The sequence below is a fragment of the Heptranchias perlo genome, chromosome 39 (assembly GCF_035084215.1).
Source record: "Heptranchias perlo isolate sHepPer1 chromosome 39, sHepPer1.hap1, whole genome shotgun sequence".
Lineage (NCBI taxonomy): Eukaryota > Metazoa > Chordata > Chondrichthyes > Hexanchiformes > Hexanchidae > Heptranchias > Heptranchias perlo.
In genome coordinates, this window is record NC_090363.1 from 4,714,288 (window position 1) to 4,735,836 (window position 21,549).

At 44.2% G+C, this 21,549-nt stretch overlaps 1 protein-coding gene across 2 annotated transcripts in view; it reads left to right on the forward strand.

Annotated features, from left to right (window-relative positions):
• The window catches only part of LOC137305125 (tubulin beta-4B chain), a 32,254-nt gene that overhangs the window by 4,533 nt on the left and 6,172 nt on the right, over positions 1–21,549 (forward strand). The window contains exons 1-3 of one of the 2 annotated variants that reach the window (XM_067973913.1): positions 9,483–9,629; positions 19,250–19,358; positions 21,175–21,285. In XM_067973913.1, coding sequence (XP_067830014.1) covers positions 9,573–9,629; positions 19,250–19,358; positions 21,175–21,285 — 277 coding nt within the window. In that variant the 5' untranslated portion in view covers positions 9,483–9,572. Of the gene's footprint in view, positions 1–9,482; positions 9,630–19,249; positions 19,359–21,174; positions 21,286–21,549 lie in introns of those variants that run through there. The other variant, XM_067973912.1, reaches the window with a different exon arrangement.

Here is a 21,549-nt window from a genome sequence, read left to right on the forward strand (position 1 = left end):
TATTTCTTGCGCAGGTTCACAAAGTAGCTGTTTATCTCTAATTTCCCCCCCCCCCCCCCCCCCACCCACATTAAGACGGCGACCTCACTGTTGCCTGATCAGATTAGCCTGTCTGATGATGTCCCAGAATCCTGTATCCTGGTTCGTGTCCAAATGCCGGCCCAGGTTACTCACAAGCTCCACTGATGAAAGACGGGTCCAATTCAATCCAAGTGGGCTAGTGCCTCCGCTGAAACAGTACACAGGGGAATGCCTTATAAACATGTTAAGTGTTCATCCGTTGATATCACTAGCAGTAATTTCTAACATTACAGCTTTTAATACTGTACCCCATTCAACAACTTGCATATATACGGCGCCTTTAAAGTAGTAAAATGTCCCAAGGCGCTTCACAGGGTGGTGGTGGGGTGGGGGGGTAGGGGGGAAGAGGATGACTCAGTTGGCCGGAAAATTAACACATTAGTGCTGGCGGAGGTAGCCATTTTTCTTATATTGGGAAACCCAGAACCTCCCCATTCTGCAGGACACCCAAGGAAAGAATGTGTTGGGCTTCATGTTTTGCTGTTACCACTGTTCACTAAGATTTTTGTTGGGTAAGGATATCAAGGGATATGGAGCAAAGGCAGGTAAATAGAGCTGAGTTACACATCAGCCATCATCTGATTGTATAGTACAGGCTCGAGGGGCTGAATGTCCTATTCCTGTTCCTAATGTTCCACTGCTTGTTCTCAGAGGCCGGTTTAGAAATCTCCAGACACTACAGCCACTTATTACAGCACTGTCTCGGAATGTGGTGACAGTCTGAGTCCTCTCAAAACTTATCTGTGCAGTCTTGCTTTTGGCCCACTGACCCCTCTCCCCCAGAGAGTTAATGGGGGGTGATTTTAACCCCCAAGAACAGGTGGGTTGGGGGTGGGTGGGAGTTGAAAATAGTTGTTTTTTGAGCCGCAACCCGGCTTTATTTCTGGGTTTAACTTGGGCGCGTAAAAGTACAGGCTTCCCACTGGGAATGCAAAGTCTGAAAATTTTGCAGTTGCCACCCAAAAAAACAACTATTTTCAACTCTTACCCGTCCCCAACCCACCTGTTCTTGGGGGTTAAAATCACCCCCAATCAGTGTCAGCTTGGCTCAGTAGTAGCACTCACTTCTGAGTCACAAGTATTTGCCTGAGGTGATCTAAATCACTAACATCCTTATGCTCAGCTAACTAGTCTCACTGTACACGGGTACTTACATATCACATTTTGCTGGGAAATATTGCTCAGGAAAGCCATATGCAAACCAGTACAGCACTGGGGCCTTGTATAACATGATTATTTCAGTTTGACAGATTGGGGAGAACCAGGGACATGCAACTAGTAGGAATAGATGTTAGGCAGTTTGTCTTTGCCCAGAGAGTAGTGAGCCTCTTGAATGCATTGCTGGCTTGTACGGTGTGTGCTGACTCTCTGCCTTCAAGAGGGAGCTGGACCGCTATTGACTGAGGCAGAGATCGCATAATCATATAGAAGGTAAGTGGAATCTCAGGTAGCTTATGCATGATCAATGTGATCTCCTGGACTGGTTTCGATCACCTGAGGGGGGTAGGAGAATTATTTTTCCCTTATTGGTCCTGCGTTTTTTTTTCTGTTTTTGTGCCTCTCCCAGGAGATTGATTACATGGCTGCAGAGTGGGGGGTGGGGGGGAGTGGAGAGGGGATACGAAACATCTAGTCATGATGCTCCAGGCATCACCAGTGTGGGGTAGTCTTGATGGACCAGTTGATCTTTTCCCGCTCATCATTTTCGTATGAGTTATCCTTAATGATCTGGGATAGGGCTGGTTCCTGCCTCTGAATCCACCTATCCGTGGAGGGCAGATATACAGGGCGACATTTATTTTTATTTTTACAATTTTTTCCCCTCCTTTTGTGACAAAAATGTTGGGTGCAATTTTCCGAGGCCCTGTGGTCCCAGCGGGGCTCCGAATGCAGTGGGCAGCTAATTGGAAAATCCTGGTGCATCGCCTGTGATTTTCCATCCGCTAATATTGATGGACAGAAAACCTCAGTCAATACATCCTCGATCTTCCCAATAAGCCGCCCACTGCCCGTGACTCTCCACCAATGTCGCGAGATCTCAGATAATTCTGCCCCACCGACTCTCTGGTATACGGTTTCATGGGCACCCGCTACCCTCTGCCACCTGGCTCAAGCTCCCAATTCTTCATGTGTAACCGTGGGCGTTGGCAGGCTATTTCACCATGGATGGCATCAGAGCCCAATCCGATCCTGCCCTCACCTCACCTAATTTCTACAGGCGTGCAATTTCCAGCAGGAGGTCACTGGATAGTGATCAGGAGCAGGAATCCTAGCTTAGTGGCATGGAGGCTAATTGCAGCTGCCCTGGCTGAGATCAGTGGAGAGACTGGGATTGCTATCCTCAGAGCAGAGAAGATTAAGAAGACATTTAAAAGAGATATTCAAAATTATGAAGGGTTTTTATAGAGTAGATAGGGAGAAACTGTCTCTACTGGCAGGAGTTTCGGTAACCAGAGGACACAGATTTAAGATAATTGGCAAAAGAACCAGAGGGGGAGATGAAGAGAATTTTTTTACACAGCGAGTTGTTATGATCTGGAACGCACTGTCTGAAAGGGCAGTGGAAGCAGATTCAATAGTAACTTTCAAAAGGGAATTGGATAAATACTTGAAAAGGAAACATTTGCAGGGCTATCGGGAACGAGCGGGGGGAGTGGGACTAATTGGATAGTTCTTTCAAAGAGCCATGATGGGCCGAATGGCCTGCTCCTGTCCTGTATGAGTCTGTGATCTTAGACGAGGGGTTCAAACCTGAGACCTTCCTATTGTTTATGCCTCAGCGCCTGGTAGGGATAGCATGAAAATTAAAAAGGAAAAACAGAAAAAGGTGGAAATACACAGCAGATCAGTCAGCACTTGAGAAGAGAAAAGACAAGTTTTGTTGTTTCGGATGTGTACCCTTCATCAGAACAGATTTTCCTTTCCTTTCTTGTCTGTACCTTTGTATTTGCAAAGACCCGCTTTTATGGCCATATCTCTTTATTCAATACCTGCATCCAGCTCTGACTCATTCCGCATGGATTCCAGATTAAGTTTCACCCTTCCTCTTTCAGATCCAATCACGACCACTGTTACCTTTGAGTCATCCAACATTACTCTGACTGCTGCTCTCTGCATTTCATGCGGTCCATCCTCTCTACCATATCAGAGCATGCATGCCCTCAAACTCTCTCTTCAACACCATCAGATGTCCTGGTCCTGTGTTCCACAGTTCTGATGAAGGGATGTTATGCAGCTTCAGCAAAACCAGAATAAGATGGGGAAATAAATAATTAAATGTGATGCTGTGGAATCATCCCACTGCCTATTCAATCTGAAGAGTTCTAGGTGATTTTCAGATCCCGAAGGGGAGGAAATGTAGGTCATTTATTTTTCAGTAGCCTCTTTCTTGCATCGTTTGCTCTTGAAATAGGAAATATACTTCATGTGATGTGGCAGTTTCATTTGCAAGACTAACATGCACACATATGCAGCGTATAATTTTAGACTTAACCGTTCTGGGATTTCCATTGTTCCGAACTTACACTCATCAATGTTTGGGCTCCTGTACTGATTTTTTAAAATCAATTTTCTCCTCTCCTGTGGATGTTGACACATGCTGAGGGATGTAGAAACAGGAGGAGGCCATTCAGCCCCTCAAGCCTGTTCCGCCATTCAATTAGACCATGGCTGATCTATACTTAACTCCATTTACCTGCTTTTATTCCATATCCCTTGACACCCTTACCTAATAAAAATCTATCGATCTCAGTCTTGAAAAATTCAATTGACCCAGCATCCACAGCCTTTTGGAGAGTGAGTTCCAGATTTCTATTACTCTTTTTGTGGAAAAGTGCTTCCTGATTTCACTCCTAAATGACCTAGGTAAGATGGGTATAGAGGGATATGGGCCAAGTGCAGGCAACTGGGACTAGCTTAGTGGTATAAACTGGGCGACATGGACATGTTGGACCGAAGGGCCTGTTTCCATGTTGTAAACTTCTATGATTCTATGATTCTAGCTCTAATTTTAAGATTATTCCCCTTGTCCTGGATTCCCCTACCAGAGGGAATAGTTTCTCTGTACCTACCCCATCAAATCCCATTATGATTTTAAAAACCTCGACTAGATCATCCCTCAACTTTCTAAATTCAAGGGAATACAAATGTTTATGCAACCTGTCCTTATAATTTAACCCTTTAAGCCCTGGTATAATTCTGGTGAATCTGTGCTGTACTCCCTCCAAGATCAATGTCTTTCCTGAGGTTCGGTGCCCAAATCTAACACAGTACACCAGATGGGGTCTGATCAAGGCTCTATACAGCTGAAGCATAACTTCCTCCCATTTGCATTTCAGCCCTCTTGAGATAAAGGCCAACGTTCCATTAGCCGCCTTGATTACTTTTTTCGTACCTGTGCATTAGGTTTTAGTGATCAGTGCACATGGACACCTTTGCTCCTCTACAACACCTAGTCTTTCACCATTAAGAAAATATTCTGTACACTATTAGCAGAGCTGCTGCTTTGATGGGGGTGGGGTGGGGCGGGGGGAGGGATGGCGGGAATGGCAGGAAGTGTGGAATGCAAGCCTTAATGCCAGTGAAGAAATTCCACAATCCCATGTTTAAGAAAAAGTGACTCATTCAATCACAATAAACCAGTAGTCTGATAATAAAGTGAGTATAGCAATAGGAGGATAGTTCAGATGAATGCGTGGCTGGAGATATGGTGCAGGAGGGAGGGCTCTAGATTCTTGGGGCATTGGGACCAGTTCTGGGGGAGGTGGGACCTGTACAAGCCGGACGGGTTGCACCTCAACAGGGCCGGGACCAATGTCCTCGTGGGGAGGTTTGCTAGTGCTGTTGGGGAGGGTTTAAACTAGCTTGGCAGGGGGATGGGAACCTGAGAATAGATTCAGAAGGGAGAGATGCTGAGCTGGAAATGGAAGGCAGAAAATTAGTAAGTGAGTTTGGAAGGCAGAGGAAACAAAGGTCAGATAATAGACTACAAAAGAGTTTGGCAGTGCTTAACGGTAAATACTTCAATGCAAGGAGTCTAGTGAATAAGGCAGATGAGCTGGGGCACAGATAGATACATGGATGTATGATATCATAGCTATTACTAAAACATGGCTTAAACAGGGGCAGGAATGGCAGCTCAACATTCCTGGTTATAGCGTGTTCAGACGAGATTGAGAGGGAGGATAAAAAAGGAGGGGGATGGCAGTATTGGTTAAAGAAACAATTATAGCCCTGAGGAGGGAATATATGTTAGAAGGATCATCAAATGAGGCCATATGGGTTGAGCTAAAGAACAAAAAAGGGGCAATCACACTGCTGGGAGTATACTATAGACCCCCAAACAGTCAGAGGGAGATAGAAGAGCAAATATGTAGGCAAATTTCTGAGAAGTGCAAAAACAATCGGGCAGTAATAGTAGGGGATTTCAACTACCCGAATATTAACTGGTATAGAATCAGTGTAAAAGGTATAGAGGGCGCAGAATTCTTAAAATGCACTCAGGAGAACTTTTTTTTAGCCAGTACGTGGCAAGCCCAACAAGAGAGGGGGCAGTTCGGGACTCGGTTTTAGGGAATGAAGTTGGGCAGGTGGAAGGATTATCAGTAGCAGAGCATTTTGGTGGTAGTGATCATAATTCAGTTAGATTTAGAGTAGCTGTGGAAAAGGACAAAGATAGAACAGGGGTAAAAGTTTTACGGGGGAAAGACCAATTTTACTAAACTGAGAAGTGATTTAGCAAAAGTGGACTGGAAACAGCTACTTGAAGGTAAATCAATGTCAGAACAGTGGGAGACATTCAAGGAGGAGATAGGGAGGATTCAGAGCAAATACGTTCCCACAAGGAAAAAGGGTGGGACTCCCAAATCTAGAGCCCCCTGGATGTCAAGACGCATACAGGGTAGGATAAGGCAAAAAAGGGAAGCTTATATCAGACACCAAGAGCTCAATACTGCAGAAAGCCTAGAGGAGTATAGAAAATGCAGGGGTGAAATTAAAAAGGAAATTAGTAAAGCAAAGAGAGAGGATTAAAAAATATTTTAAAGTAAAATCAAGGATTGGCAAGTGAAAGATGTTTTAAAAATACATAAAGAGCAAGAGGAAACTAAGGAAAGAGTAGGGCCTATTAGAGACCAAAAAGGTTACCTATAGGTGGAGGTGGAGGATGTGGGTATGGTTCTTAATGAATACTTTGTGTCTGTCTTCACAAAAGAGAGGGACAATGCAGACATTGTAGTTATGGAGGAGGAGTATGAAATATTGGATGGGATAAACATTGTAAACAATTTTACAACACCAAGTTATAGTCCAGCAATTTTATTTTAAATTCACAAGCTTTCGGAGGCTTCCTCCTTCGTCAGGTGAACGATGTGAAAATGAAATCCTCAAGATGAAATCGCATTTATAATTCACAGAACAATGCTTGGTGAGTACAGACAGTTTTTTCAACTGCCCGTTGCCAAGGCAATCAGTGTGCAGACAGACAGGTGTTACCTGCCAGGTCTCACAGAATATACAAATCACCAAAAAAAACCAACAAACAAAAAAAAAACAGAGATAGAGAGGTAGAAACATAGAAAAGACAGCAACTGACCCGTTATATTAAAAACAGATAACATTTGTTCGCTGGTGGGGTAACGTGTAGCGTGACATGAACCCAAGATCCCGGTTGAGGCCGTCCTCATGGGTGCGGAACTTGGCTATCAATTTCTGCTCGACGATTTTGCGTTGTCGTGTGTCTCGAAGGCCGCCTTGGAGTACTCTTACCCGAAGGTCGGTGGATGAATGTCCATGACTGCTGAAGTGTTCCCCGACTGGGAGGGAACCCTCCTGTTTGGCGATTGTTGCGCGGTGTCCGTTCATCCGTTGTCGCAGCGTCTGCATGGTCTCGCCAATGTACCATGCTCTGGGGCATCCTTTCCTGCAACGTATGAGGTAGACAACGTTGGCCGAGTCACAGGAGTATGAACCATGCACCTGGTGGGTGGTGTCCTCTCGTGTGATGGTGGTATCTGTGTCGATGATCTGGCATGTCTTGCAGAGGTTACCGTGGCAGGGTTGTGTGGCGTCGTGGACGCTGTTCTCTTGAAAGCTAGGTAATTTGCTGCGAACGATGGTTTGTTTGAGGTTGGGTGGCTGTTTAAAGGCGAGTAGTGGAGGTGTGGGGATGGCCATAGCGAGGTATTTGTCCTCATTGATGACATGTTGAAGGCTGCGGAGAACATGGCGTAGTTTCTCCGCTCCGGGGAAGTACTGGACGACGAAGGGTACTCTGTTGGTTGCGTCCCGTGTTAGTCTCCTGAGGAGGTCTATGCGATTTTTTGCTGTGGCCCGTCGGAACTGTCGATCGATGAGTCGAGCGTCATATCCCGTTCTTACTAGTTCCCGATAAACATAGTGAGGGAGGAAGTATTAAGGGGATTAGCATCTTTGAAAGTAGATAAATCACCAGGCCCGGATGAAATGTATCCCAGGCTGTTAAGAGAAGCAAGGAGGGAAATAGCGGAGGCTCTGACCATCATTTTCTAATTCTCTCCGGCTACAAGCATGGTGCCGGAGGACTGGAGGACTACTAATGTTGTATCGTTACTTAAAAAGGGAGAAAGGGATAGACTTGAGTAATTACAGGCCAGTCAGCCTAACCTCGGTGGTGGGCTCATTATTGGAAATAATTCTGAGGAACAGTATTAATCGTCATTTAGAAAGGCATAATCAAGGACAGTCAACATGGCTTTGTTAAGGGAAGGTCGTATTTGACTAACTTGATCACCTACTCAAAGAATTCAATGAGGAGGGTCGATGAGTCTGCAAGGCTTTTGACAAGATCCCACATGGCAAAAGTAAAAGCCCATGGGGATCCAAGGGAAAGTGGCAAGTTGGATTCAAAATTGGCTCAGTGGCAGGAAGCAAAGGGTAATGGTCGACAGGTGTTTTTGTGGCTGGAAGGCTGTTTCCAGTGGGGATCCACAGGGCTCAGTACTAGGTCCCTTGAATTTTGTGGTATATATTAATGACTTAAATGTAGGGGGCATGATTTTGAAGTTTGCAGATGATACAAAAATTGGCTGTGTGGTTGATAGTGAGGAGGAAAGCTGTAGACTGCAGGAAGATATCAATAGACTAGTCAGGTGGGCAGAAAGGTGGCAAATGGAATTCAATCCAGGGAAGTGTGAGGTAATGCATTTGGGGAGGGCAAACAAGGCAAAGGAATGCACAATAAATGGGAGGATACTGAGAGGTGTAGGGGCACAGAGAGACCTTGGAATGCATGTCCACAGATCCCTGAAGGTAGCAGGGCAGGTAGATAAGGTGGTTAAGAAGGCATACAGGATACTTTCCTTTATTGGCCGAGGTATAGAACATAAGAGCAGGGAGGTTATCCTTGAACTGTATAAAACACTAGTTGGGCCACAGCTTGAGTACTGCGTACAGTTCTGGTCACCATTTTACAGGAAAGATGTGATTGCACTAGATAGGATACAGAAGAGATTTACGAGGATGTTGCCAGGACTGGAGAATTTTAGCTAAGAGGAAAGATTGGATAGGCTGGTGTTGTTTTCTTTGGAACAGGGGAGGGGAGGAGAGATTTAATTGAGGCATAAAAAATTATAAGGGGCCTTGATAGAATGTATAGTAAGGATCTATTTCCCTTAGCAGAGGGGTCAATAACCAGGGGGCATAGATTTAAAGTAATTGGTAGAAGGATTAGCAGGGAGCTGAGGAAAAATGTGAGGGTTAACCCAGTGGAACTCACTGCATGAAAGGGTGGTAGAGGCAGAAACCCTCATCACATTTAAAAGGTGCTTGGATTTGCACTTGAAGTGCCGTGAACTACAGGGCTATGGACTAAGAGCTGGAAAGTGGGATTAGGCTGGATCGCTCTTTTTCGGCCCGCATGGACACGATGGGCCAAATGGCCTCCTTCTGTGCCGTAAATTTCTATGATAAAGGAAGGGCATCGAAATTCACCCAAACCGGTACTAAAAATGCCAGCACCTAAGGTAAGAATAACTGGATTTACTTATTGTCTCCTATTTAATTAAACCAATAAATGGGACACTGGGTATCATCAACTATAAATCAAATAAAAGCGCCCTTTAAAGGGGCACAACTAATAAGGATTATCTCGCAATAAACCAACAAGCCTGACCATCAAACACTACAGAGGCACCTGTATTCAGGGAGGGAGGGGGGAAATCAAAGAAAACAAATGGACCACAACTCCCAGAGTCCCTTTCACGGAATGACGTCATGCAGTTAATTACTGCAACACTTTGGATCCAATGGCAGAGGCAGTGCTGGCTCACGTGGTTGCACGGCCCAATGGGAAGGGGCGCCTCGTTGTGGTTGGCGCCACAGCATTTATAAGCTTTGTTGCGAGCGGGGTCTGGGGTTTGGGAGCGCTGCCGTTACACTGTAGCCAACACATTGCTATTTTAAATCCATCGTCCCTTGTGCAAATTAATAACGCTTTTTTAATAAAAAAAGAAACCATGCGGGAGATTGTGCACATACAAGCCGGTCAGTGTGGCAACCAGATCGGGGCCAAGGTAAATATGTATCCACGATCATTTTTTTTGTTGCAATTCTTATTCCCAACATTAAAACTGATTAATACAAATTTGCATTACAATAGCAGACTCGTGCTCAGCTCGGATTTCGACCTTTATATATAAAAAAAGGAGGATAATGTTTCTTTTAGGAATGAATTGTAGAAGTATTTGTTTCTCAAAGGCTAATATGCTATTGAATCTTTAATTAATGTATTAAAATATCTATTTCGAGTCTAGATTGTGAGCCCTGATCGGTGGGTAGCGACGGGTCAGTAGCGCAGGAATTTGAAACGAAATTTTAGTTATACGCGCTCGCTGACCTGTCGAAAATAGTCCACATGTGTGGATTGGACGGTTTAAAGATAAAACTGGTAACCGGTTCTACAAAGCGATGCAAATAATTTTTAAATTGCAATTAAGCATCGATCTGCGCAATCAGTAACACTTTATTTTAACCTGTAATGCTATTTTTATTTCCAAGCTATCTCTAAAGCCCATCAAAAGTGGCTGCTTAATCCAAGGGGCATTTCGCGCGGAACGATTGGTCCCGTTGAGGAGCTGCATTAGTGGAAGGATTTCTTTTTTTAAAAATTATTTTTTTTTAAGATTAATTGAATATGACTAGTAACAAAACTGCCTAATTACAAATGTTACTTTAATAAAATATATTTTAAAATAACGCAAGGTGCATGCCCCTAATCGCCATCTAGCGTATTCCATTGTGCGAGGGAACCTAGAAGCAGAAAGATGAATTTTAGAATGTAGTTATTCCTAATTTGTACTTGGCCCAGGATAAAATTGGGTCCTAATTACTATTTATAGCAAAAGTGCAGTTCGTTGCAATTTCCTTATTTTAATTTCCAGGGAAAGGAAATTGATCTCATGGGATTTATTTGCGAGAGTCAGTTTCCTTTGTTGAATCCTTCAGGGAAAAGTCGGGGAGGGGGATGATCCCCTCCTGGTATAACAAGGGATCGGGAATACTACCAGTCCCTAGAGGGGTGGACGTCCCAATATTTTATATATGTTCACGATCGATTTTTTTTTTAACCAAAAAAAACTTGAATTCGAAGGGAAGTAACTTTCTGGTAACTCGCATTAACTGTTCTCCTATTGGTCACTGTTGGAGGGAAATAAGTTCCCTTATAGACACGCCAAAGTGGTTTAGCCAATGGGATAAGGGAGATGTGGCGCCAAACGGTTAATTTTTTGAATTTAAATTTCTTTTTAAGATCTCATTGCCCGCCCGTTTGTTGTCCTCTCTTTGCTCTCAACAGGTCGGTAATGGGAGAGGATCGCGCTGAGATCAAATGCACCAGGGTTGTTCCGCACTTAGCTGCAACCATGAATAATTGGTGGTATTTTTTAAACCCCTGTAGGCAGCAGTGCTCATCCCGGGCTTCTGGTTTAATAATTTAAACATTATTGGATGGGCTTAGTGGAACTGCGCCAGCTCTGCTGCTTTTGGATTATTGTAAACAATTTTACAACACCAAGTTATAGTCCAGCAATTTTATTTTAAATTCACAAGCTTTCGGAGGCTTCCCCCTTCGTCAGGTGAACGATGTGAGAAGGGGGAAGCCTCCGAAAGCTTGTGAATTTAAAATAAAATTGCTGGACTATAACTTGGTGTTGTAAAATTGTTTACAATTGTCAACCCCAGTCCATCACCGGCATCTCCACATCATGGCTTTTGGATTAAGTAGATTGGGGGCGATAAGATTAACTGGAAGTGTTTTTTTATTTGGCTGGGTGGGTCGATTAATATTACGTTGAATAGGTAGATAATATAGAATAGATTGGTTATGTTGCTAAACTCCAAACCAGCTGGGAAGCTGCACGCTGACTCTGCCTGGACCTGCCCACCTGTATGAAGGATCTAGTTCTAATACCATTGTATACCCGGTGGAGAGAACTGCTAAAGGAATCTCTATTAAAGTCGTAGGCTTCCGTCCCTATTGATGTACAACCGGTCTGTAACACTGACGCTTGGTTTAATGACCTAATTCCAATTATAGCGAGTGCCAAATCATTCTGTCTTGTGGTTTAGCTTTCAATTTAATGTTTTCCCTCTCCACTTGTCAGAAAAATCATTTATAGAATTTCAGTGTAGAAGGAGGCCATTTGGCCCATCCTGTCTGTGCTGGCTCTTTGAAAAAGCTATCCAATTAGTCCCACTCCCTCCTGCACTTTCCCCATAGCCCTACAAATTTTTCCCTTTCAAGTTTGTATTGCCTTTTGAAAGTTACTATTGAATCTGGGCAGTGCATTCCAGATCATAACAACTCTGCATTTATATAATAAAAATTTCTCCCCATCTCTTCCCTCCCCCCCCCCCCCCTCTTTCTAAGAAAGGCTTGGTAGTCGAATTGCAGACAGTTAATTTGAACATTGCTAAGCAATCTGGAACCTTTTTTATTTTACAATTAAGAAAATTAATTCATGGTCTGAATAGCCTAAGGAAATGAGTAAGTATTCAACTCATAAGGAGATGTCTGCAGAATATATTCTGAACGGGCATTTTTCAGTACACAAAGGAAAACCTCCATACTCTTCTCCACTAATGACAGATAAAACCGACTGAACAGAAGAAATAGGAGTAGGCCATACGGCCCCTCGAGCCTGCTTGCTTTGCCGTTCAATAAGATCATGGCTGATCTTTGACCTCAACTCCACTTTCATTGTGTATTAATGTTTGGGGAAGGGATTAATGCTCCATTAGTACTTCAAAATGCTTGCCTACAGGCACAGAAGAAAATTCTCGGTCTTTTTCCCATACTCTGAATCCTAGGAGGTCCACGTGGTCATCAGATTCCTGTACTTGACTTGCCAGTACGTTTATTTCTGTTGTATACTAATAAAAGTCTCTGCAATGTGCTTTATCCTCCTAGGGCAGTCTTTCAGAACTTTGTGCAGGGATGCTAGAGGGGGTTAATACTCAGAGGGAGGGGGGGTGTCATTGGGAGCGTTGACAGCGTATGTCACAGTCACTAGACTTAGGCAGTGATTCATTGGCTGTGACGTGCTTTTGTTTGTCCTGAGAACCTATGCTGCGGAACCCACAGTATGCTTTAGAATCTACAGCATCTGTCCATTTCTTTCTGGTTGTCCCAGCCTGGGTGGGTCAAATTGGCGTCCTCATTTTTATCTTGTGATCTCTGCTGAGGGATTAGTTTAAATCCAGCTCGCTTGCACTGCACAGGTTTGAGAATGTGCCAACAAATTAACGCTTGGTACAAGTCAAGTGGGTGAGGAGGAGGAGGAGTGGGGGTGGGGTGCGGTGCAGTGGAAAAGGTCCACTTTGGAACCCCCACCCCCTGCTGACCATATGTAGGACGGCGGGCATGTCATTCTCCAGGGCTGGTCAGGTTCCTGTTGCTAATTCCATGTTAAAGTACATTGTACGTCCCTACAAGTGTGGGCATTGTTGAAGGGAGGTGAGAGGTCATGAGATAAAAATTTTAGTTTTAAGTATGTTGACTAACTCTCAATCTGTGGAGGAATGAAGAGGTGATCCATGGTATAATAGGTTTTAGTATGTCATTTGGGGCAAGCAAGTAGTGTTCTGCAGTGAAAATGAACAATGAAGTGTTTTTAAAGAATACATTTGTAGGTGAAGCTTGTGTTACCTAAATACAGTAGCTGCATCTGGTGTACTGGATTTATCATCTTGACGATGGTTGGTGATATGATGGATTTCCCCAATGGCTTGGTGAGTAGAGGTGCCAAGATAGGTGAACCACAAGATGAGCAGGTTTGGTTCCTCAACTAGAGCAGAAATTGGACCACCACAGTTGCCCATGGGAATAGAATCAACTTGGGTTCTTGGTCTTGATTGCTAGCCAGTAATCCAAGCTGACCAGAATGTGTCTAGTGAGACTGTAATGTCCTCTACATTTGAATAACTATTGGGACTTGCTGTATAAATTAATGTATGAATAATTACCAGTTGGCTAGAGGGTGGTTGGTGCCTGTGGAAACATGTCCCTGCTGATTTGTCACCAGCTGAGATTATATAACTTGGGCACAGTGGATATTGAATTGTGATCTTCTGGCCAGCAGGACCTGCAAGACAAGGGACTTCGCATATTGTGGAGCTTGAATGCTACACCAGATTTGGTTTGACTTTACAGACTGCTTAGGGTAGCGGGACATGGATTCTAACTTTTTAAACAGTCTTCCAAATCAGGTGTGGCATGGGTTGGATAAAACTGTAACACTGCTTCATCCCAGCAGCTGTTATAGACAGCCAGTTGTTACTAAGTTATTGGGTGATTTGTGCCGTGGATGCCCGTAGTGAACTGTGGTGGTTGAGCTGGCCAGTAGCCATTTGGGCCTCTCGCGGGGAAAGCTTTTGTTGGACTGGATCTCGGCCCTGTGGTGCGACCAGATTGTGACAGCAGTGTGCTAACCTTGGATTTGTGCTTTGCCAGGATATGTACCAGCCTTCCTGTATTAAACATTATCACTATCAGAGGAAATTATATTCTTGTAAATGGAATCAATTGCCGACGGTTCAACTGAAGCCTCGTCCCTTTCAATTGAGAGGATGAATGGGTCTGCTAATCTGTCATTCCCCTCATCCGGCTCCCAGTGTATCCTGAGTTTCCATAGCCACAAAAATGATTTAGCTATAATTAATACTACAAAGATACACTATTGCAATTAAAATTGATCTGGGGTAAATAGTAATGTTCCTGTGAACTCTGTAACCTCACTGAGTGGATTTCCTCATTCAATAAAGCCACCAGATCCCAGTATCCCTATTATTTGGACCAGCAGGTTAATTCCTCTGTAATAAAAGACCATAGATCAAAATTATTTATCATAACTTGACTTTTTTCAAAACCTTATTCAAAGTAGCATTTACTTCAACCCCAGGTTGCTAATGCTTTCCAAGACTGCAATATGGATTTAATGGTCATTAAAACCTCCAGAGAACCAGTCTGGTGGAGATGGTTTGATGTAAAGTTTATTTTTGGAGGTGCTGAATTATAATGGCTGGACTTTTCAATGGTTGGTATATCTTCAGTGTAGATAGACTTGCTAGTTTTGTATTGACGATCTGTCAATTAAGTTCGGGCACAATAGACTTGAGGCTCTGTTTTGAACACTAGCAAAAAAGAACATTTCTCCTTGAATTGCAGTCATCTGCTACCTCTTCCCTTCCTTGGCTGTGCTGGATGTAGTAATGGGCCATGTCTGCCTTGCAGGTCCAGCTGAATTTGTGTACCTTTTTCAGAAGTACTTGCTTTTTTAAAGAAGGCTTCCAGCTAGGATTTTTGCAGAGTTATCACATGTCCTAGTGTTGGAACACTGCCCCAGATGGCTTGTGGGGTCAATCCAGACCTAGTCTACCATTCAAGCCCAACAATGGCTTGGTGGAAAAGGTCTTTCCTTCAATAGACCGACAGACTAGCCCTGACTTAATGCCCATTCTCTGCTGAGTTGGCTGATCTCAGTTTGGGCAACACTTGATGTCAAAATGGCCTTGATGTCCTTGGACTAGGTAAGGCAAAAACATCCAGGGTTCGTTTACCTGATTGCTATCCAATGATTTACTATTGGAAAGTGGATGGCCATGTGTGAATGTTGGCTGAGGATTGGGATTGGCTTTTGTGCCTCCACTGTTTAATGGCTTGTTGATGCTCACTGTGTGTAAACTTAATGTAGGAAGTGTACATTTCGGCAAAGTACTGGAGGCCTACTGGCACCTGCAACTGTACCCATCTTCTGAAGGGGGGGAAGAAAGAAAATCTAGTGGACCTTGTCACGCAAAACTCGCCTTGCCTTGTTGGTAAGTGGGAGGTGAGGTGGGAAATCTAACCACCCTGTTGTCTGGGGTTCTTTTTAAAAACTCCCAACAGTTGTGGGCAAATCTGATCTGGGTGAAGGGGAGAATGTGGGAGGTAATGTGAAGAGAAGTAAGCAATTGTGCATCAAAATTTTCTCTCTCCTTTGCCAGCGATTGGTGCGGTGCTGGCTGATTGGTCTTGCCTGCTTGGTGACTTGCAGAGAGTAGCTGATGGAAGGGGCTGTCCACAATTGGACATGGTACTGCTAGGAGTGGTGGGAGGGGAGGGTCATTATTTACTCTCCATGAATCCACTAACCTATACTCATAAAGTATGTGGGAAGGAGGGATGGAGGAATGAGGTTAGGGTTGGCTGTGGTGTTATTGCTGAATAGCCTGCAAAGATTCAAAGTGGAGGCTTGGTTGAAAAATCACCAATTGGGTGAGGTGCTGGAGGGCAGCCTGTGGCAACTCCAGCATGAGTCCAAGCCACCTAGAGTAGGGGTTGGGGAGGAGGAAGAAGGCAGTGAGAGAGAGAGGAACAAAGCCAGATTGTCTCATTGCTTGCTTTGTTCAAACTCAGGAGTTCTGTGCTTAACAAAATGGGCCATTCCAGTTGTCCTTTTGATTCTACTTTTTTAAAGCTGTCCTTTGTTCTAATGTTGATTGAGCCATGGTGCTGATCAAATCATCTCGTGAGTGGTTTAATGAAGGCATGAACCTCTCTGAGGATAAGCTGGTGCTGGAGAAAGAAGCCTTTTGAAGACAATATCGTTTATCTTTTTTCTCCTACAGTTCTTTATTCTTCTCTCGCTCTGGTTTCCCGGTGGATTTTCTGATGCCGGAATGCTCCTCTTGAGTAATCAGCCTGGCAGATTTATTTTTACCTCAGTTCTTTTGTTCTCCAGCCTCCTGTTGGAAACTAGTTTCCCATGTGCACGGAACCCCTTAGCTGGAGCTTGCTGCAGAGGTGTCCTTCTCCCAGCTGCCCCCATCCCCTCCCCAAGCTATGCTGTGTTTTTAATAAGAAGTCAGATCTGGAGGATTGATCGCTCTCGCTCTCACACACACCGACTAATGCAGGTGTTTGCCTGCCACAGCCCCGATCAATTCAGAGTGTAGACATTGCTCAGGCAAGCACTTGTCAAAAGACATCAGGATTGTGCCTAGACTGGGGGGATGGGAAAGAACGGAATGTTGATCTTGGTCCAAGTTAAATGCCGTATGAAGTTAACCCCTGACAGTAGGTATCATTTGGAAGCTCAGCTTTAAAATAAATGCTAACGGTACTTTCTTTTGTCTCCCCCAAACAATCTTCCACCATGGGGGATATTTTTTCTTAGTATAAACCCTGTCACTAGTATTTCAGTGAAATGCAATGCCTTTTTGGATGGCGAAGAGCACATGGCAATTCTCTCAAATATCTTATGGAGAGATTATTTTGAGCTTGATCGCTATTGGGGATGAGAGCAATTTGAGATGATGAATTTGGAGTGTCACATGAGCAGCATATGGCAGGCCAATAAAACCTATTGGTTAGGAACAGGAGTAGGCTGTTCAGCCCCTCGAGCCTGTTTCACCATTCAATTTCTATCAACCGCAGTTTTGAAATTTTCAATTGACCCCCAGCTTAACAGCCTTTTTGGGGAGAGAGTTCCAGATTTCCACTGCCCTTTGTGTGAAATGATTCCTGACATCACCCCTGTTAAGTGATCTCTTTCTCTACCACCCCACCCCAGTTGTATATTTTCAATGCCCTAATAAGCAACGGGATGTTTCAAATCTGGAAATGACTACAATTGGAAGAATTTCTGAAGTGGATTTGTTTTTAGTTGGAGGAGGAGGAGGAGATGATGGAAGCTGGGGCTGCTTGCAGTGATGCTCATTTCCCCATGGTAACTGTAAAATGGAGCAGACCTGTTCTCTTGGCTGTTGCTATGTGATCCGCCCTGGGCATGTGCAAAGTTGATGTGATTTCTGGTGTATGTACTTGTCATTTCCCCCCCCCCCCCCCATCATTGCATTGTTCCCCTGAATGACTCAAACAAGGGGCTATTTATAAATCGGCTGTGAGTGTTCCTGCCTTTGTGCTGGAGGAGGACTCACTGGTGCAGATGCCACTTAAACCCGAGCCAATTTAAGTGCAGTTTTTGAATGTCTATAACCCCTCCCCTGTTTCCTAGCCTGCATTAGCAATTGCTTTTTATCCCATGCCAATTTAGTTTTCCAGCTAGCTGAAGACTAGTGTTGCATTTTCCCTGGCCGTCACAATGCAGTGTCTCGCCAGCTGTACTGTTGCCTGTGCCCATGTCTGTCACTTTTGGATCTGTGCCTGTTACTGTGCTATGGCCAGGGAATTCTCACTTGCTGACTGAGTCCTGACTATGTCGGGCGGTGGCAATTAGTGTGACTGGTTCTTGCTTTTTATTGCGACTACCACATTCTTGTTTCTGAAACTTGTGGTGATCTTAACTGTGGTGTGAGTTGGTTAGAAATGTTCCCTATGTTCATGTGCCATCACTGAGGTGCTGGCAAAATATAGTCCTTTTTTTAAAGAGGTTAAAATTCTGGATAGGAGAACAAAAAACATGTCGCTGTGTATTGTATCAATAACCTGTATACCGTAGGGTGACATTTCTGGAACTTGTCTGTATGGAGTGACCCCTCGTGAATATTAATACTCTCTGGGTTGGGGGGTCTTTCTGCCCTTACTCTGAAAGATGTTGTCTAGCAACAGCACCATTGTAGTGGAAAATATATTTTAAACAATACACACTATTTGCTTTAACTGGACAAATGCAGAAAAATATACAACACAGGATTCTTGACTCTGGTCACAGCCAGTGATTTTCTTGCTCAAGACAGGCTAAAATCTGATCTTGCAGACACATTCCCCTCCCTTCTCTTGCCTTCTTACTCTTTCTTCTCCTTGGCCCCAGTATGAAAACCTATGTTATATGGAAAGATGGCACTTGTGCCAATGCACTTTAATGTCACACAATGTGATATTTGGCTTAAATCTCTACTGCCAATGATGATGAGCACCAGTACCTGACCCCAGTATTCTAAGGCTCAAAATGCTCACTAGACGGCAGCCTAAGTTTGGAGGATGAAATCTGATTTGTACTGCTGGGTGCTTTTTAGTTTTAAAATTGACACCGTAGAAAAATTTCAACAGCCACATTACACTGAAAATGGAACATAGGAAAGCAAGAAGGTCATTCAGCCACTAGAGACTGTTCCGCCATTCAGTTCGATCATGGCTGATCTGTATCTTAACTCAATCTACCCGCCTTGATTCTGTAACACTTAACTAACACAAACTTATCGTGGATTTTCTTTTTGCTAGGTCTACAAACTTAGTCCTGCAGTTCCACATTTTGTTCCTCTGAACTGTCTCATTGTATTCTACCCATGAATCCAGGCACTGCCACAAATTCTTGAACATGTCAATGCTATTGTGGCACTGACTGGAGGCAGTTGCTGAAGGAAATGAAATGGCTATCGATACGTTTTTGCTTCAGCAATCATTTCGTTTTGATCGCCTCCCTCGTATCAAGTAACACAGCTGAAGTTTTCTCCTTTTAAATTTTAAAGTAGAGCTGCTTGTTCTTAAATACTTGATTATAACTATCACTGTGCCTGTTTATAAACCGAGGGTGGGGGGGGGTGTGGAAATGGGTAATTTCTGGACTTTGTCTTGTAATGGCAACAGATGGATTTGATTTAATGGGACTGTATTTGAGTTTAGAACTTGGCTGGCAATCTGTTCTGTGTGTAGCTCCCAGGCTGTTCTAACTCCAGCTTCTGGTCTCCTCCACAGTTCTGGGAAGTAATCAGTGATGAGCATGGCATCGACCCCACTGGTACCTACCATGGAGACAGTCACCTGCAGCTGGAACGTATCAATGTCTACTACAATGAGGCAACAGGTACTGGTTTGGGTGGGGGGGGGGGAGAATGATGGGGGTTACTGCTCCAAATATGCGCTCCTGCCATGTGGACAGACATCTTGCAGATCTCAGGCTACGGTTTACAAAGAATGTACTTTACAACAGTAACTACGCTGCAAAAAAAAGTACTTCATTGGTTGTAAAGTGCTTTGGGACGTCCTGGGATTATGAAAGACGCTGTATAAATACAATTCTATCTTTCTGTCTTTGTCTTTTGAAACAGGCCATTCGGCCCAACTGGTCTATGCCGGTGTTTATGCTCCACATGAACCTCCTCCTACCCTTCATCTCACCCTATCAGAATAACCTTCTATTCCTTTCTCCCTCATGTGTTTATCTAGCTTTCTCCTTAAATGAATCGTGGAGAAAGTTCTGTGGCAACTTTTAATTTTAATTTTCTGGGTTTTTGACTCTCCCAGGAGATTACATGGCTGCGGGGTGGGGAGGGAGGGATGCTCCGGCCATCATGAGGTGTGGGGCAGGCTTGATGGGCCAGCTGGTCTTTTCCTGCCTGTCAATTGCATATGTTCGTAGTTTAAACACCCGTTTTGAAGGAGCTCCCCTGGTTCCTCTGGGTAATTGCACCTCCCTGTGTGCTGCTGGGCCTTGCACATCGAGAACGTTCCCAGTTTGGTGCCGAGCTGGACGAGAATGGCCAATGTTCCTGCCCCTGATTGCTATTCAGTCACCTCTGATGGAATGTGCGTATGACAAGGTTGGCTGCAAAGGGTGGGGCGGGGGGGGATGTCAATCAATGAGTGGCCCTGTATGACATTAGGAGCTACAACTACCCACAGGATGGCTGTACTTGCATGTAAAGTCCTGTACATGAGAAAAGCCACTTGGGGGTGAGGTACCACTGGGCTCCTGTGAAACTGTTCGAATTGGTGCTGTTTGCAAAACTTATCGACCACTGATTGTAATTGCAGTGGGATTGCCTTTCTTTCTCTGTCACAATGTAAGCCCCTTGGGTAGACAGTGGAAATTGGTGGTGGACAGTCACCAAAATTGTGACTATATTCATGAGAATGAAGAGGAAAACAATACAAATAACAAAAATTGGCCTTGGACAGGGTGCAGTGCAGGTTCACCAGAATGATACCAGGGTTAAAAGGGTTAAATATGACAACTGGTTGTGTAGACTAGGCTTGTATTCCCTCGAGTATAGAAGATTAAGCAGTGATCTAATTGAGGTGTTTAAGATGATTAAAGGATTTGATTGGCTAGATAGAAACTCTTTCCTCCGGTGGGAGAGTCCAGAACAAGGGGATTTAACTTTAAAATTAGAGCTGGGCAGGAAGTACTACTTCACACAAAGGGTAGTGGAAATCTGGAACTCTCTCTCCAAAAAAGCTGTTGAGGCTGGGGGTCAATTGAAAATTTCAGAACTGCGATTGATGATACCCTTTGCCTAACAAAAATCTAAGGGTTACGGAATCAAGGCGGGTAAATGGAGTTACGGTACAGATCAGCCAAGATCTAATTGAATGGCTGAACAGGCTCAAGGGGCAGAATGGCCTACTCCTGTTCTTGTGTTCCTAAAAATATTAGTGGGCTGCACAATGACTTGTACAAGACTTTTGTCTTGGGGGAAATTTTGGTGGATGATGGTGAAGGCAGATAGAAATTTTGTGGAAGTTGCACTGCGACCAGACTGGAGGGTAGTCATGACTGATGCTTCTTATTTGGGAAAAGTGATATAAGATTGCACTGAAGACATGTTCCCAGTTGAGTAAAATTAAAGTGGAGAAGGTCATTTACAAAACAACCCTGTCCTTTTTTTTTTTACTTCTAGGAGGCAAATACGTTCCCCGTGCTATTCTAGTCGACTTGGAACCTGGCACCATGGACTCTGTTCGCTCTGGACCGTTTGGGCAGATCTTCAGACCCGATAACTTTGTGTTTGGTAAGAACAAGTCCAGGTTTTTCCTTTGCCCGATGACTGACTTTGTTTTGTTTTTTAGGGTTTGGGAAATCCCTCTGTGCTATCTGGGTGTCCCTAGGCCCCTTCATGCAGCATTTGTGGGTGGGAAGGTGGACCTCTGTTAATGCTGCTGATGGGCGAGTTGGAAGGTAGGTTTGGGCGCTACTGAGGCCTAGGCACTAGGAGACTGGCTCCCTTCCTCTCTGTTGGAGAATGGCATGTGATACAGGCGAACCTGAAGGGAAG